Raw genomic sequence first — 17,273 nt, forward strand, 5'->3', positions numbered from 1 at the left:
CCCTCCACAGCTGTTACTATTCTCAAGTACGTTTCTCCCGTGAAGAACGCGTTCTTGGTTATCAGAGGGCATGAGGGCTAGAACGCGACGGCCGAGCGGAAGGCAGGTTTGTGCTGCCGCCTCGAGGGAGACACGTCTGACGGTCGCACTTTGGGGAACGGGGAGAGCGGGAGGAGGGCTGCCAAGAAGCCGGCGGGAGCCCCACCTCATGTTGTCACGGTTCAGCACGTGCTTCGTGATGCGAGGCAGCTTCCTCAGGACCTGCCTGACGTCGCTCATGCCCACCATCCTCTTCATCAGCTTCACCTGAGCCAGAGAAAGCCACACCTGCACGCGGGCCCCCAGGCACCCCTGCCCGTCCGGAAGCCAAACCCCGACTCGAGAATCTGGCCGTGCCGTGTGTGGGACTCGCCGGCCAGGCTTGGGGGTGGTGGGTGGGGGGAAGAAGGTGAATTACAGGAATTTTTCCCCGTAAAATGCGATCGGCTGGACTTAGCTCTCCTGGGACACAACAGTCTGGCGCCAGCGCTGGAGGCCCTGGCCGGTGAGTCACCTGGTCCATCCCGCTGAAGGTCTCCTGCAGGTCCCCCGCCGGCGTCAGGGTCCTGCCGGCTCGGACCATCGCGTACAGATGCCCCGAGTCAGGCACTCCGTTGGACAGCTCTTGAGCACACATCGTAACCAACACTCGGAAATATTCTTCTTCTTCAAAGCATGGGCTTCGGGGAAAATAAAAACGTATTCAGTTCCTGGAGACCCGGCCACACCCCTTTCGGGATCCGGAAAGTTCATTAAATGTCGGTTTCCAGACGATGCGAACACCGTCGGAAATTTTACACGTCCACAGGAATGACGACTAAGAGGCAGGCAGAAACCACAGACGACAAATGAGTAAAAACTCCTACTTTCACAACACTGGAGACTCAGCCCTCTGATCAAGCCCCAGGAGGAAGGTCTTTACGGGTAGTTACCTGTGGAATATCTCACTCCACAGATGCATCATGTCCGGCAGGTTTCTATCAAGGCAGAAGGATGAAAACAGCACACCCTAAACCATGCAAAAAGGAAGAAATGACGACGTAACTTCAGGGACAAAACATGCTGGAGCAACGCCGTGGAGCACCCAGTGACACAGAGGGAACCGCTACCTGCTCGTACACGTCCAGGTGCGTGCCATCAGGGATCACGTGGGGCGACGCGGCCATGCCCCCCGTTTTCAGCTCGATCTGCTGAGCCTGCTGTCTGTAGTCCAGAAGGCCGCAGCCCAGCCTGTCAGAGCAAAGAAGGGTTCCCCCACCACCAGTGTGGTCTGGGCCGTGCCACCCTCCGCCGTGAGCCCCTGGCACGACCGTGGCCACAGCCTCTAGCGACCCGCGTCCACACCCCTAACCACACCTGCCCACCACTCGCGCCCCGTTCCAGGCGGACACGACGTGTGCGGGGACTCCAGTCAGCGGCATCCTGCCCGCCCAGCCCACAGGCGGCCACTGCCTGGCGCTAAGCACGGAACCCTAAGCCCTGCTTTGCGAGGCCGAGCTTCCCCGCGTTCTTAATGCTTCCTGTTCTCTCTGCTTCTAAAACGTTCTGGCCCAGATTTCATCTGCTCAAGTGTTCGGTCTCAGAAAGGAGATCTGGAGAACCGGCCTCTGTGAGCTTTTAAGAAAAGAAGTCCTCTCGGCACGGGTGATGCTTTTGGAAGAAACAGCCTAACTCTAGCTCCCAAGGTAAGAGAGGACAGAGGCCACGGTGACACCCGTGAGGCCCCCCAGAAACGGCTGTGCCGTGAAGGACAAGTGGGGGGGCTGTGTTCAAGCGAGGGCAAGAACGCAGCGAAGGTCGGAGGTGTCTTCCCATGACCTCCGCTAGGGTGCACGGGACCTGTGTCCTCTGACGTGAAGCCTACGTGTGTGACGGGGGCACCAGCCTACTTGCTACAGGGTTCCGTCCCCCTGGTGTCCCGGCACACGGACACGGAGCTGTGGCCCCGCCACGGCCAGCCACGGAGACCCAGAAGAGGAGCGGGCCGTGGGGCCAGGTGCAGCCTGCCGTGATCTCAAATCCACCCGGACGCCCGCTCTACCAGGGGTCATGGCGTCACACAGCTCAGTGGAGGCCACACGGCCTCTCCGGGTCACCCCACGCCTACGTGGCCGACGTGCGGATGTTTTCTGATCAGGACACCGTTGTTTTCGCAAAAGCACTAGGGGTTTTCCAAACTAAAACGACTCGCTAAAAGGTGATCTCTGACGCACCGAGGCACAGCAGCTGCGCGTCGGTGCAGAGACCCACCCCAGGCCCTTACTTGGTGAGGACGCTGCAGAAGAGGGGCACGTAGGGCCGGAGGTCCTCGGGAAGGGTGTGCAGGCTGCAAAAGGCTCTGAAGTACACCACGCCGTTGGTGGGCTGGGCGCAGTACTGCACGGGGGTCTCGCCGGCTGCGGGGGCACAAGCAGCCCACTTCTCAGTCACCTCCTCACTCTCCGGTATGCCCTCCTCAAATGCTCCCCACCGAGGACACCCACGCCCCCAGCCAGGCCCGGACAGAAGGGGCGTTCCTCGGGCCCTGCGGCTGCCCTGCCCACCACCACCCCCCCCCCCCCACCGCTGCGTGCGGCCATCTGCGCGGTCTTGGGGGGGCTGGCAACACCCGACCCCGCTCCCTTGCCCGTCCCATGTGCCCCCCGTCCCGCGGTGAAGACATGGGGGACCTTAGCCCCGCTTCCCAGAGGCCTCGTCCACTTATGTGCACACACACTACCCGGTGGTGGTAAACACAAGGAGCCGCGTTAAGACAAAGAGGAAGCGAGGGTGCTTCTCAAGATCAAGGTGATCCCATGACCCGAGTGACACAGCCCACGTGTGGGCTCTTCGGGCAGGTGCCCCCACTTGCCCATGAGCAGCAAAGTGGGCGAGACGGGAAGGAGCCGGCAGGGGGCATCGCCGCCCCCCCACAGCCCCACTCCCAGCACGGCCACGCGCTCCGGCTCCCCACGCGGCCTGCCACCTACCCCGGACGGGGCTGGCTGGGCACGAGGGTGCCGGCGTGGACACAGAAACAAGACCGAGCCTGCCGCTGACCTGCCAGGGCCACCTCCAGGTGCGTGAGCGGGATGGTGGGCTCGATGTCCGACACCTTGAGCGCTGGCAGGCAAGACGTGTCCTGAGCTTTGCTCTGCTGAGTCTGTAATTCCAGACCTAAAACCACGCAGAGTGACGAGCAATCAGGGCAGGAGCTGGGAGGTCTGACGACCCGCTCGCCTGCGCTCGGGCCGGCCCACGCGGACGGCAGCCACCCGGGGCACCGCGGCTTGCCAGCTCTGCCGTTGCTGAACAAACCCAACTCGGCACAACAGCCCGCCCGGGAGGCCGAGCTTTCCTAAGTGCCCTCCTGCCCACGACGTGAACGGAGAGCTGTGCTGCGGGCCGGGCTTGCTCAGGCTCCTCTCCACCCCACCAGACTGTACTAGAGCCTGAATGCTCAGCCCGCTGCTTTCAGACTTTCAACCCACTCCTTGCTGGACCGGAATTTCGTAACTTTCGCACTTGCTTTGTCCCCTTCCAGCCGTGCCGGCCTCAGCACGGTGCGTGTGCAACCACGGGTTTCGCACGTTCTGCAAATGCTCCAGCAGACATTTTCTCAGGCTGACCTCTCACAGCTCCCGAAACAGGGGAGAGGCCCCCTCCTTCCGGAGTCACAGAACCTCGCAGCCCGTCAGGGCGGGAACCCCAGAGGCTCGGCGCAGAGTCTGCAACGGTGCACGAGGGAAAAACACTGCGCGGTCTCCAGTTCTGTCAAACAAACAGCTTCATTTCTCACGCGTCCGAGGAGCTGAGTGGACCTGGCCTCCGCATCTACCTCCGAGGTCCCGACACCTGACGGCAGACTGCCAGACTGTCCCCTGGGGGCCCATCCCCGGCACAGCACCGTTGCCGCGGCTGGCCCACAGCCCTCGCTCCGGGAGACGCCAAGGAGTGGGCTCTTGGCGGCTTCCCGCAGACTGCCAGGCCCCCACCAGCTGTGGGCTGACTCCCCCACCCTGCCCCTCCACGTCACCTGGGTCTGCAGGCGGGAGCTCAGGAGCCCGCCCCGTCCAGGTCTAGGGCCCCCTGGTCCTGGGCGGCACCCTCACCTCAGCACCTGCTCTCCCAGGGTGCCCGGGGTCAGCACAGAACTCTCCGGCAGCCCGTCCTCTGTCAGGCGACAGGCTCCGGCTCCTGGCTCCCGACGGCGGGGCCAAGGCACGTGACCGGTGACGCAGACACCCCAAACTGGAAGACCGTTCCAAGTCAGTCTCCCGCCCCACCGCTCTCCTCTACAGAGTAACCTCGGACACACAGACCGCTCGAGCCGCAGTCCACACCCGGGACGTACTGGCCGGAAAGACCCCTCACGTGCCCCAGCACCGTGTCACACTTAACGGAACTGCGCAGTGATCCGCAAGCGAAAAACACGTTTCCGTAATGTGGGCCTCCATCCGCTCACATGCGAGTGTGGACCAGAGCACATGGGTTTTCTTAGAACCGAGCACATCTCTGCGGCCAGGCCAAGAGTCTGGCAACTCAAGGAATGTACCAGGTCCTGTTGCTTAGGCCTACAATTACGCTCTGGGCCACAAAGGGCTTTAATCAAAAATGGAAAATGGGTGGGGCTGCAGCAAACTAAAGGCTTCTTCACAGCAAACTATCAACAAAATGAAAAGCAGTACGGAATGGGAGAAAATATTTGCAAATTACATCTGATAAGGGGTTAATAGCCAAATATATAAGAACTTCTACAATTCAACAGCAAAAAAGCCTGAATAACCTGATTAAAAGTGGGCAGGGGATTTGAACAGACGTTTCCCCAGAGGAGTCATCCAGAAGGCCGACAGGCCAAAATCAGAAGATGCTCAACATCACAACCACCAGGGAAATGCAAATCAAAACCACCACGACCTGTCAGAGTGGCCAGAATCAGGAAGACCAGGAGTGCGGGCTGGTGAGGGTGTGGACAACGGGGAGCCTCGGGCACCGCTGGCGGACCGAGCGCGGGGCAGCCGCCGTGGAAAACAGACGGAGGTCCCATTCCATCACAGGATCGAGCAATTCTGCCCTTGGCATTTAACTAAGGAAAACAAACTCTGACTTGAAAGGTGTCTGTACCCCCACGTCCGTTAGTGTTGTCCACGACAGCCAAGGTAAGGGAACCACCTGGGTATCCATCGGTGGGGGAAGATGTGGTTATACGTACAATGGATTATATTCAGTTGTAAACAGAGAATGAAATCTTGCCATTTATGACAATACAGGGGGCATCATGCTAAGTGAAATGAGGCAGAGAAAGACAAACACCTTGCGATCTCACACACACGTGGCATATGAAAAAGCAAACGCCAAGCTCGCAGTGACGACAGACTGGTGGATGCCAGAGGTTGGTGGGAGGCGTGTGAGGGATGGGTGAAAGGGTCAAAAGGTACAAACTTACAGTCTAAAGTCCCGGCACGGACCGCACAGCACGGGGACTGTAGGTGAGAACGCTGTGCTGCATGTGTGAAAGTGGCTAAGACAACAGATGTCACGAGTTCCCATCCCACGAAAGACAAATTGCAACCGTGTGGGGACAGGTGCTGACTAGCTGCCCTGTGATCATTTTGCAAGATGTACAAATGTCAACTCACTGCTATATCCTGAAGCTAAAATAATGCTACACCAACTGTATCTCTTCCTTATGAACTTAATACATCCATTTACAAGACTGTCCTCGGACAGAGAACATATCAGATATTAAACGTATCAGAACAGACAGTACAGCTGACCTCAGCCAAAAGGCCAAGAAGCAATCAATTATACCTCAGTTTAAAAAAGGAAGACGGAACTTGACGATCAGCACTCATAAAACAGAAGGAATTATTATTATATTACTCACAATTAGCTGGCTACATTCCTGAAGAGCTTAAAAGAGCTGTATGCAAAAACCAGAACTCCAAGGTAAAGAGTAACAAGTTACATGCTCAAATTACCTTTACTAGACTAAATCATCTGAACCTTAGCGTTACTGACTTCCTACCTAAAGCCAACTCCGCTGCCCGACAAACCTGATAATCCCTCACGTGATCCCAGCCAACTGCTATTCTGGCGGGGTGGCCGTGTCCCTGTGTACTGCAGATCTATTCTGATAGACTTTATGTATTCGTGTAATTTACCTACGATAAAACCCACAGTTTTAAAGATACAATTCAATAAATTCTACAAACGCGTGAAGTTGTATAATCACCACACTGCGGTATCATTTCCGCCCCCCAAAAGTTCCCTCCTGGCTCCCTGCAGGCACCCCCCGGGCTCACTCGCCTTCTGTCAGTATAGTTTCACCGCTTCTCCAGTTTCATGTAAATGACTCACTGGGCAGCAGGCACTGTTTGGGCCTGGCTAACTTCACTTAGCACAATGCTTTTGAGGCTCTCGTCACTACGAAGTGCGTCGTACTTTGCTCCTCTTTGTGGCTGAACGGTATTGTCACTGCACAGATATACCGGGCTGATGGAAATGTGAGCGGTTTCCAGTCTGTGTGGACACGTGCTGTCGTTTGTTTTGGGCACATCATGTGGAGGAGACCACTGGGCCTTAGGGTGTGTTTAGCCCAGGAAGGGATTGGGTACCCGTCTCTGTCTGCACCCAGGCCTGCGCCACCCGGCCCCCCGCCGTGTGTCACGACCGGGGGGAGTATGTTCTGAACTCCCCGGTGGATGCCTGAAACCATCGGCAGAGCCAAACCCTGTATATACGTACGCACGATCAAGTTCGACTCACAAACTCGGCACAGCAAGAGTGGCAACAACCGATGGCGACACAGAGCAGTGACAACGATAAACTGAAAGAAAGGTTACGTGAACGCGGCGTCTGGCTCTCTCCAAATGCGTCCTTGTGCTGTGGGTGAAAGACATGACAGATGCAGGCACCATGACACAGCTCTGACAACGCACAAGCAGAATCGCTTCCAGCCCTCAGGTGACCGTGGGTCACAGGGTGTGTGTGTGGGGGGCGGGGACCACAGTGCCTTTCTTCTCTAGCGCCCCTCCTTTCCTCACCCACAGGATGAAGCTTCTGAGAACAGGGCGATCCTACTGGGGCTGAAGCCATCGCATCCAACTGTGACCTTTGTCGGTGCCCAATAGATACGTGTTAGTTCAAATGATACTTGCCTCCAACTATCCGCTCGTTTCACAAAGTTCACTGGGGTTGGGGGAAGGCTAGAGAATTAGGACGAAATTCAACATCTGACCTTTTTCATAGATCTGCTTCTTGTCTTTCAGGGAAAGAGAGTCGATCTTTTGCTTCAGTTTTTCTGTCTCCTTCTGTGTTTGTTTCTCAAAATACTTGTCGTCGGGTTTCATCGACAAAGTCAGCTTATGCGGATTATTCTGCAAAAGGCACAGCAACAAAAAGCGAAGCTGAAACAAGTTTCACTGGAGGCCAACCTGCTGACGAGCCGCTAGCGCCATTCCATGGGCTGGCAGGCGCACCACCCGTTTTGAATAGCCATGACGACAGAACACACCTCAAAGGTGGTCCTACGGAAAGTGCACGAGCCGCGTGAGACCCCAGCCGTCACCCTCACACACGCCGTTCTTCTCACTACTGGGTGCTTACTGTTACGGTTACTATGTCTAAACCAGGAATCTATCAATGCTGAACATTCTCTTTATACCTTACTTGCACATTTGGACATTATAAATCTTTGACTTTAGTCTAAATCAAAAAGAACTGAAGAAACTAATGTAATGTTTATCTAGACTTCTCAAAGGTTAGAACTAAATTCTTCAGGATTTTGTCAGTTATGAGGACAAAATAAATATCCACCTCATGTAAAAATGTTAGATTATTTAATGTGCGTCTCTCACTCAACAACTAAACACACACACACACACACACACACACACACACACACACACACACACACACAGCACACCTGCCTGTAACACTACAGAGAGGAGAGAGAACCGCACTACAATACAAACTTTATACAAAGTAACCTGTAGTAACAGATGGCAGGTCGAGTGGCCGACCTATGCCCTTCGTCCAAAATATGTGCCCAAAATATGTGCACAACCGAGCGACCCTTCACTACACAACACTCCAAGCCCCATGGTGAAGCCTAAGTCCCACCACATTCGTGGTCATCTTCCAGGGAACACACACCCCGAAGCAATGCAAACAAATGAGCAAGCATCAAAAGAATCCATCATAAAGACCAAAACACCCACACGTTTAGGGGACTGTTGTATTCTCGACACAAGTCAAGGCTTCACCCGGGTGAATTCTACCAAACGTTTAAAGAGTTAACATCTATGTTCCTCAAACTACTCCAGAAGGCACTACATAAAAGAAAACAGGAGGCCAGTATCCCTGATAGACACAGATGCAAAATCATCAATAAATTATCAGCAAACCACATTCAACACTAACATTAAAATGATGACTCGCTGATAGAGGCAGAAAAAACATTTGACAAAATTCAACATATGTTCATGATAAAAACTATCAACAAAGTGGAGTTAGAGGGAACACAGCTGAGCATGACGAAGGCCACGTACGGCAAACCAAGGGCTAACATCACACTCAAAGGGGAAAAACTGAGAGCTTCTAATCTCAGATCAAGAACAAGACAAGGATGTCCACTGTCACCACTTTCATTCAACATAGTCCTGAAGTCCTGGCTGTAGCCATCAGACAAGAAATATAAAGGCATCTAAATCAGGCAGGACGAAGTAAAACTGTCACTGTTTGTAGATGACATGATACTATACAAAGAAAACCCTAAAGAGTCCACCAAAAACACTATGAGAATAAACGAATTCAGAAAGTTAATACATAGATATTGGGTGTTTTTATACACCAATACAAAGGTAGTAGAAAGAGAAATTAAGAAAACAGTTCCATTTATAAGTGCACCAAAAAGAATAATACCCAGAAATAAACCTAACCAAAAAGTCGAAAGACCTGTGCTCTGCAAACTCGGAAACACTGATGAAGGAAACTGCAGACGACATACACAGAAAAGACACACCATGCTCACGGACTGGAAGAAATCACACTGTTAAGTGCCTACACTACAAAGCACTCTACAGATTCAGTGTAATCCCTATCAAACCACCGACAGCATTTTCCACAGAACTAGAATAATCCTGTAATGTTTGTGGAACCCAAAAGACCCCAAACAGCCAAAGCAATTTTGAGAAAGAACAAAGCTGGACATAGAATCCTAGATCTCAAGATTTACTCCAAAACTGTAGTCATCAAAACAGCATGAGGTCGGCTGGGAAGATGGCGGAGGAGGAGGACTGTAAGCTCACTCGGTCCCAGGGACACAAGGAAAAAACACCCACATCAGTGCACATAACCCAGAGAACGACCTGGACTCTGGCAGAATTGTCAGTTCTTACACCTAGTGGGGCATAAAGCCTGGAATTTTATTTATTTTTTTAAAATATTTTTTATTTGAGAGACAGAGCGAGAGTGTGTGCAAGCAGGGGAGGGGCAGAGAGAGGGAGAGAGAGAATCTTAAGCAGGGCCCATGCTCAGCATGGAGCCCAACATGGGGCTTGATCCCATGAGCTTGGGATCATGACCTGAGCCAAATTCAAGAGTTGGGACACTCAACTGACTGAGCCACCCAGGCATCTGAAGCCTGTAATTCTTTTTTTTTTTTTTTTTTTTGTTTATTTATTTTGAGAGAGAGAGAGAGAGAGTGCATGAGCAGGGGAGGGGAAGAGAGACAGGGAGAGAGAGAAAGAATCCCAAGCAGGCTCCATACTGTCAGCACAGAGCCTGATGCAGAGCTCAATCTCACGAACCGTGAGATCGTGACCTGAGCTGAAATCAAGAGTTGGGACACTCAACCAACTGAGCCACCCAGGCACCACCCGAAGCCTGTAATTCTAAAAATCAGCATGAGAAGATGTTAGTAAGTGGAGTTCCCACCTTTAAAGAGACAGCACACCAAAAAGTCTTTGCAAATACAGCACTTTGAGAAATGTCAGGGGCAGACAGGAAGGAGAGTGATCGACTCACAGCGAGGCCCAGAGACAGGGAACAAGGGAGACCCCTCCAGGAACAAGGGAGGTGACCGGTACCATTTTCCTCTCCCATCCCCAGCACAAACAATGGCCACCTATGGGAATCGGCAGCACACTGACACTCTTTATGAAACTGGCTTGCACCAAGCCACGCCTCCCCCATGCTTCCAGGGATCTGTTCTTCCTAGTCACACTCGCCTCAGTCCTGGCACTGTGGGCTCCTCCCCCAGAGGACTGGCACAAACCCTGCCAACACCACATCTCCGACCCACGTGTTTTGAAGGACCTCAGTTCCAGTGGCAGCAGGGGAAGGACTCATTCTTCAAGCAAACCACTGCATATCTTGTTAAATCGTGCCCCACACCTGCTGGAGAACAAACACTGCCCACAAGGCAGAGAGAGCCTCTGCAGACAAGCAGACTGAAGGAAGAAGAAGCCAGGGCCCAACAGCAGGGCACACAACACACCTAGGAGACACCCCCTGAAGTGCCAGGCCCTGCAGAGCAGGGGACACTGCACTGCCGGGCACAACAGGGCATCTTCATAAGGCCACTACTGTTAAGAGCAAGACAAGTAGCTCACTTTCTAAACACACGGAAACAGATACAGAGAGTTGGACGAAATGAAGAGACAGAGGAATATGTCCCAAATGAAAAGAAAGGACCAAACCACAGCAAGAGACAAAAGTGAAACAGATAAAATAAAAAATACAACTGATGGAATAAACAGCAGACTAGATGAAGCATAGGACCGAATTAGTGACCTGGAAGACAGAGTAACGGAAAGTAACCAAGATAAACAGCAGAGGGGAAAAAATTATGCAAATTGAGAATAATCTTAGGGAACACAGTGACTCCCATCCAACAGAGTATAGGGATCCCAAAAGAAGAGACAGAAAAGGGGCAGAAAATTTATTTGAAGAAATAGTAGCTGAAAACTTCCCTAATCTGGGGACGTTAACAGATGACAGATCCAGGAGGCACAAAGATGCCCCTCTGACCCAAAATCAACCCAAGGAGGTCCACACCAAGATACACAGTAATTAAAATGGCAGAAAGTAGTGATAAAGAAAAAAAATCTCAAAAGCAGCAAGAGAAAAGACATTACACACAAGGGAAATCCCCCCAAGGCTATCAATGGATTTTTCAGCAGAAAGTTTACAGATCCAAAGGGAGTGGAATGATATATTCACAGTTGAAAGAAGAAAACTCTGCAGCCAAGAATGCTCTATCCAGCAAGGCTATTATTCAGAACAGAAGGAGAGATCAAGAGTTTCTCAGAAAATGAAAACTAAAAAAGTTCATGACCACTAAGCCAACCCTGCAAAGAGATATTAAATATTAAATATTAAAGGGGACTCCAAGTGCAATTATGAAAAGTAAAAAACACAAATGCAGTAAAAACAAGTGTTTGTGCAAAAATCAGTCAAGGGATTCATAAAATAAGAAGAGGTGCAACACCACATACTTAAAATGTGAGGGAAAGAGATGTTAAAGAATGGGTTCATATTTAAGTGACAAGTAAACTTAATATAGACTGCTGAATGCAGAAAATGTTATACACAAGCTGAATGGTAAGCACAAATCAAAAACCAGTAATAGATATGCAAACACAAAGAAAAAGGAATCCAAGTATGTCACTAAAGGAAGTCAACACACCATGAAAGCACGAGAAGAAAGGATCAGAGAAAATCTATGGAAACGACCACAAAACAAGTAACAAAATAGAAGTACACACCTATCGATGTAGACAATGTTGGGGTTTGAAGCTGATGGCCAAGAAAGAATTCATGAGGTGTGTTTGGTGCAAAAAGTTGGTTTATTAAAGCCCAGGGGTGGGACCCACGGGCAGAAAGCTCCACCGGGGTTGTGACGGGTGACTGACTACCTTCAGGTTGGGAGGGGATCAGGGACAGCACAAACCTCCAAGGTATTTTGGAAACAAGGTTTCCAGGACCCTGAGGGGACTAGCTACTGTTAGGAAAAGATCATTTATTACTGTTTAGTAAACCTTGGTCATGAGACCCTAGAGATGTACATCAGTGAGCCATGTGCTTGGGGAATGATTGCTAACATATATTTGGCAGAGATAAAGGAAGTTTTCAAAATAATTTTTATATGTTAAAGTAGACTTACAGGATCCTGGAGGTCAGGATAATGTTAAGCTTAGATTGCCTTTTGCCCTTTAGCAAAGTGTCACTGTCGAGGCAGCAGAGGGAGGTCACTCTGCCTGTGTCGAAGATGGTCAATGGACTGTAGGCAGTAAGGACATTTCATTTTTCATTTGCCTCTGTTTCCCACATCACCTATCAATAATTACTTTGATTTTCTTTTTTTTTTGAGAATGTGTGTATGTGTGCGCACGTATAGAACGAGCAGAGAGAAAGAGAGAAAGATCTCAAACAGGCTTGCCCGATGCAGAGCTCGATCTCACGACTACGAGATCATGGACATGAGCTGAACTCAAGAATTGGACACTTAACGGACTGAACCACCCAGGTGTCCCCATAATTACTCTGAATGTGAACGGACTAAACACTCCGATCAAAAGAAACAGGGTGACAGAATGAGTAAAAAAAAAAAAAAAATAAGACCCATCGACATACTGCCTGCAAGAGACTCATTTCAGACAGAAAGACACCTGCAGACTGAAAGCAAGAGGAATGGAGAAACACCTGTCGTGCAAACAGATGGTGAAAGGAAGCTGGGGCAGCAATCCTTACATCGGATAAAACAGATTTTAGAGTGGACTCTAACAAGAGAGAAAGAAGGGCACCATATGATATTAAAGGGGACAATCTAACAAGAAGATGTCAAAATTGTCAATATTTATGCACCCGACATGGTAGCACCCAAATACATAAAATAGTTAATAGCAAATATAAAGGATCTACTCGACAATCATACAATAACAATGGATGAACAGATCATCAAAAGAGAAAATCAACAAGCAAAAGTGGCTTTGAAATGACACACTGGGCCAGAAGGATTTAACAGATATTATCCAGAACATTCCATCCTAAAACAGCAGAATACACATTATTTCCAAGCGCACATTGAGCATTCTCCAGAATCACATATTAGATCACAAGTCTCAGCAAGTTAACAACAAAAAATCATGCACCACAGTCAAGTGGGATATATTCCGGGAAGCAAGGGTGGCTCAATATTTGCAAGTAATCAGTGTGATGCATCACATCAGCAAGAGAAAGGATAAAACATGTGGCCATTTCAACAGATGCAGAAAAAGCATTCGACAAAGCACAACACACATTCATGATAAAACCCTCGGCAAAGCAGGTTGAGAGGGAACATACCTAACATAATAAAGGCCTTATATGAGAAACCCACAGGTAGTATCATAGTCAATGGTGAAAAATTCAGAGCTTTTCCCTTAAGGTCAGAAGGAAGACAGAGATGTACACTCTCACCACTTTATTCAACACAGTACTGTAAGGCCTGGCCTTAACAGCAATCAGACGACAAAAAGAAATAAAAGACATCCAAATTGGTAAGGGAGAAGTAAACTATTTATGGAGGACATGTGACCATACAGCGAACCCTAAAGACTCCACCAAAAAACCAGAACTGATACATGAATTCACCAAAGCCACAGGACACAAAATCAGCATACAGAAATCTACTGCATTCCTATATACTAATAATAAAGCAACAGAAACTGAAATTAAGAAAACTATTCCATTTACAACTGCACAAAAAACAGTAAAATATCCAAGACAAAACTTACCTGAAGAGTTGAAAAACCCACACTTGGAAAACTATAAATACGGATAAAAAAAAATTCAAGGCGATGCAAAGAAACAGAAAGACATTCCATGCTCATGGGTTGGAAAAACAAATAGTGTTAAAATGTCTATACCGCCCCAAACTATCTCCAGATTGAATACAATCCCTGTTCAAATGCCGACAGCATTTTTCAGAGAACTGGAACAAACAATACTAAACCGTGTATAGAACCACAAAAGACCTTGACTAGTCAAAGGAACCTTGAAAAAGGAAACTGCAGGCATCGCCATTGCAGACTTCAAGTCATATTACAAAAGCAGGCGCAATTGCAACATTACGGTACTGGCATAAAAATAAGTGAGAGACACTTCTCCAAAGACACAATGAATGCTCAACATCATCACTCACCACCAGGGAAGTGCAAATCAAAACCATAACGAGGTACCACCTCACCCCTGTCAGAATAGCCGGACTCAAAAGAAAGAAATAACAGGTGTTGGCGAGCATGTGGAGAAAAATGAGCCTTTGCGCGCTTTTGGGGGGAACGTAAACTGGGGTGGCCACTGCGGAAGGCAGTATGGAGGTTCCCTAAAAAACTAAAGATAGAAATAAGCGGAAACAGGGGTGCCTTGGTGGCTCAGGTGGTTGAGTGCCCGACTCTTGATTTCGGCTCAGGTCATGATCTCATGGTTCATGAGGTCCAGCCCCGTGTCAGGATCGGCTCTGCCGGAGCCTCTTTGGGATTCTCTCCCCGTCCACCCCCCGGCCCCTCCACTGCTCGCATGGGCTCTTTCTCTCTCCAAATAAGTAAATAAACATTAAAAAAAGAAAAAAAAAAAGCAGAAACGCAGCCATAAATACAGAGAACTGATGCTTGCCGTGAGGGGGGAGGGGTGAGGATGAACAAAACGGGTGACGACGAGTGGGAGGTCAAGGCTTCCGGTTATGCAATGAACAAGTCACGAGCATGGAAGGAACAGCATGGGGAACAGTCAATACTGTGACTGCACTGCAGGTGACAGACGGTAGCTGCACTTACGGGGAAAAGAAAAGAACCTGCATAAAAATAACCAGAATGTTCACAGAGTTGGGGTACTGTTTTGTATTCTACACAGGCGTATTTTCTTGTGCTCCGTTTTAACGAGCTTTGCAAATACTGCATTTTTCGCACAAACTGAAGGTCTCCGCGCTGCGCTGAGCCGCATCTGCTCGCTTCCTGTCTCTGAGCCACATCGTGGTAATTCTCGCCATGTTTGAGACGGTTTCCTTGTATTTATTATGCTCATCTGTGATCGGTGATCGCTGAGGCTACTACTGTAACGTTTTGGGGAGACGTGAACACACCCACACAAGACGGTGAACTTAATCGATGAAGGTGTGTGTTCTGACTGCTCTACCCGCCATTCCCTGGTCTCTCTCCCTCTCCTCGGGCCTCTCTATCCCAACACACACCAGTATTGAAATTAGGCCAAACATTAACCCTACAACGGCCTCTGAGTCTTCAAGTGAAAAGTCACACATCTCTCACAAAGAAGCTCAAAACAATTAGGGGTGCCTGGGTGGCTTGGTTGGTTGAGCGTCTGACTCTTGATTTCTGCTCGGGTCATGATTTCAGTCCACGAGATGGAGCCCTACACGGCCTCTGACAGTGCAGACTCTGCTTGGGATTCTCGCCTTCTCTGCCCTCCCCTGCTTGTGCGTTCGTTCTCTTTTTTTTCTCTCTCTCTCAAAATAAAATAAAGCTAGAAATGATTAACTTACTGAGGAAGGTATGTTGAGAGCTGGGAGAAGCCAAGCCCAGCCCTTGCACCGGTTGGCCACGCTGTGAATGCAAAGGACAAGTTCTCGAAGGAGATGAAAAGTGCTGGTCCAGGGAACACACAAGTAAGAAATGAAATCACCTTACTACTGATATAGAGACAAGTTTGAGGGGTCTGGATGGAAGATCAAACCAGTCCTAACATTCCCTTAAGCCGTAGTCTCACCCAGGGCAAGGCCCAACCTCTCTTCAATTCTAGGAATGCTGACGGGCGAGGGGAAGCTGCAGGAGCTTGAAGCAGGCAGAGCTTTGAAAAGTCGTCTCCAAACACGGCAGCGCAAGGGGAAGGAGCGAGTTACCCAGATAAATATTAGGTATTAACCAGGAAGTTATTAACGTTGGCTACACTAAATGAAAGATGATCAATGTAGACGAAATGGCCATGGAGGGAAGAAGACACCACCTAGGACTTACCATAGCTAGACAGGAGTCAACGCCTGGTTTTAAAGCTTTGAAGGACAGGGTGACTTTTGCCAGGGGCTAATGCAGCTGGTGACTTTGGGTTGAAGCCAATGCCCATTGACCATTCCAAAACGCCCAGCACCCTTCAGAACTATGCTAAATCCGTTCTGCCTGTGCTCTGGAAACGAAACAACAGACCCTGGATGACAGCACTTCTGTTTACAACATGGCTTACTGAACATTTTTTTATTTATTTTGAGAGAGACAGAAATGAAGAGAGAGCACAAGCAGAGGAGGGGCATAGAGAGAAAGAGAGAGAGAATCCCAAGCAGGCTCCGCACTGTTAGCACAGAGCCCGACGTGAGGCTCAAACTCATCAACTTCAAGATCATGACCTGAGCTAAAACCAAGAGTCAGTCGCTCAACTGACTGAGCCACCCAGGTGCCCCGTAGTTTCCTGAATATTTTAAGCCCACTGCTGAGCCCCACTGCTCAAGACGACTCCTCTCAAAATATGACTGCTCATTGACAATGCACTGGTCACCCAAGAGCTCCGATGGAAATGGATAACGGCATTATTATTGTTCTCATGCCTGTTAACACAACACCCATGTTGTAGCCCATGGCTCAAGGAGTCATTTCAACTGTCAAGTCTTATTATTTAAGAAATACATTCCATGAGGCTATCACTGCCATTCCTCTGATGGATCTGGGCGAAGTAAATTGAAAACCTTCTGGAAAGGATTCTCCATTCCAGATGCTATTAAGAACACTCATGATTCGTGGGAAGGAGTCAAAATATCGACATTCACAGGATAACAGGAGTTGGGAGAAGCTGGTTCCAGCCCTCGTGGATGACTGTGAGGGGCTCACGACCTCAGTGGAGGGAGTCACTGCAGATGAGGTGGAAACAGCGAGAGGACCAGAATCAGAAGTGGGGCCTTGAGATGGGACTGAATGGCTGCAATCTCAGGATAAAACTTGAACGGATGAGGAGTTGCTGCTTCCCATGGGTTCCTGAGATGGAATCTATTCCTGCTGAGATGCTGTGAAGATTGTTGAAATGACAAGAGGATTCAGGATATGACACAAACTCAGTTGTAAAGCAGCAGCAGGTTTGAGGGCATTGACTTCAATTTTGAAAGTTCTACTGTGGGTCATATGCTATCAAACAGCATCACCTGCTACAGAGAAATCATTCGTGAAAGGAAGGGTCAGTCGCTGTGGCAAACTTCATCAGCTATCTTATTTCAG

At 49.7% G+C, this 17,273-nt stretch overlaps 1 protein-coding gene and 1 pseudogene across 2 annotated transcripts in view; both read right to left on the reverse strand.

The window, feature by feature from the left end:
- The window catches only part of PITRM1 (pitrilysin metallopeptidase 1), a 43,326-nt gene that overhangs the window by 5,565 nt on the left and 20,488 nt on the right, over positions 1–17,273 (reverse strand). For both annotated transcript variants that reach the window (XM_060659398.3, XM_060659399.3), the window contains 7 exons: positions 7,259–7,397; positions 3,079–3,195; positions 2,303–2,435; positions 1,149–1,269; positions 972–1,048; positions 554–719; positions 206–306 (listed from right to left, as the gene is read on the reverse strand). In XM_060659398.3, coding sequence (XP_060515381.3) covers positions 206–306; positions 554–719; positions 972–1,048; positions 1,149–1,269; positions 2,303–2,435; positions 3,079–3,195; positions 7,259–7,397 — 854 coding nt within the window. The remainder of the gene's footprint in view (positions 1–205; positions 307–553; positions 720–971; positions 1,049–1,148; positions 1,270–2,302; positions 2,436–3,078; positions 3,196–7,258; positions 7,398–17,273) is intronic.
- LOC132660529 (U2 spliceosomal RNA) lies at positions 5,708–5,820 on the reverse strand (annotated as a pseudogene).

Source organism: Panthera onca, chromosome B4, assembly GCF_046562875.1.
Source record: "Panthera onca isolate mPanOnc1 chromosome B4, mPanOnc1 haplotype 2, whole genome shotgun sequence".
Taxonomy (NCBI): Eukaryota; Metazoa; Chordata; class Mammalia; order Carnivora; family Felidae; genus Panthera; species Panthera onca.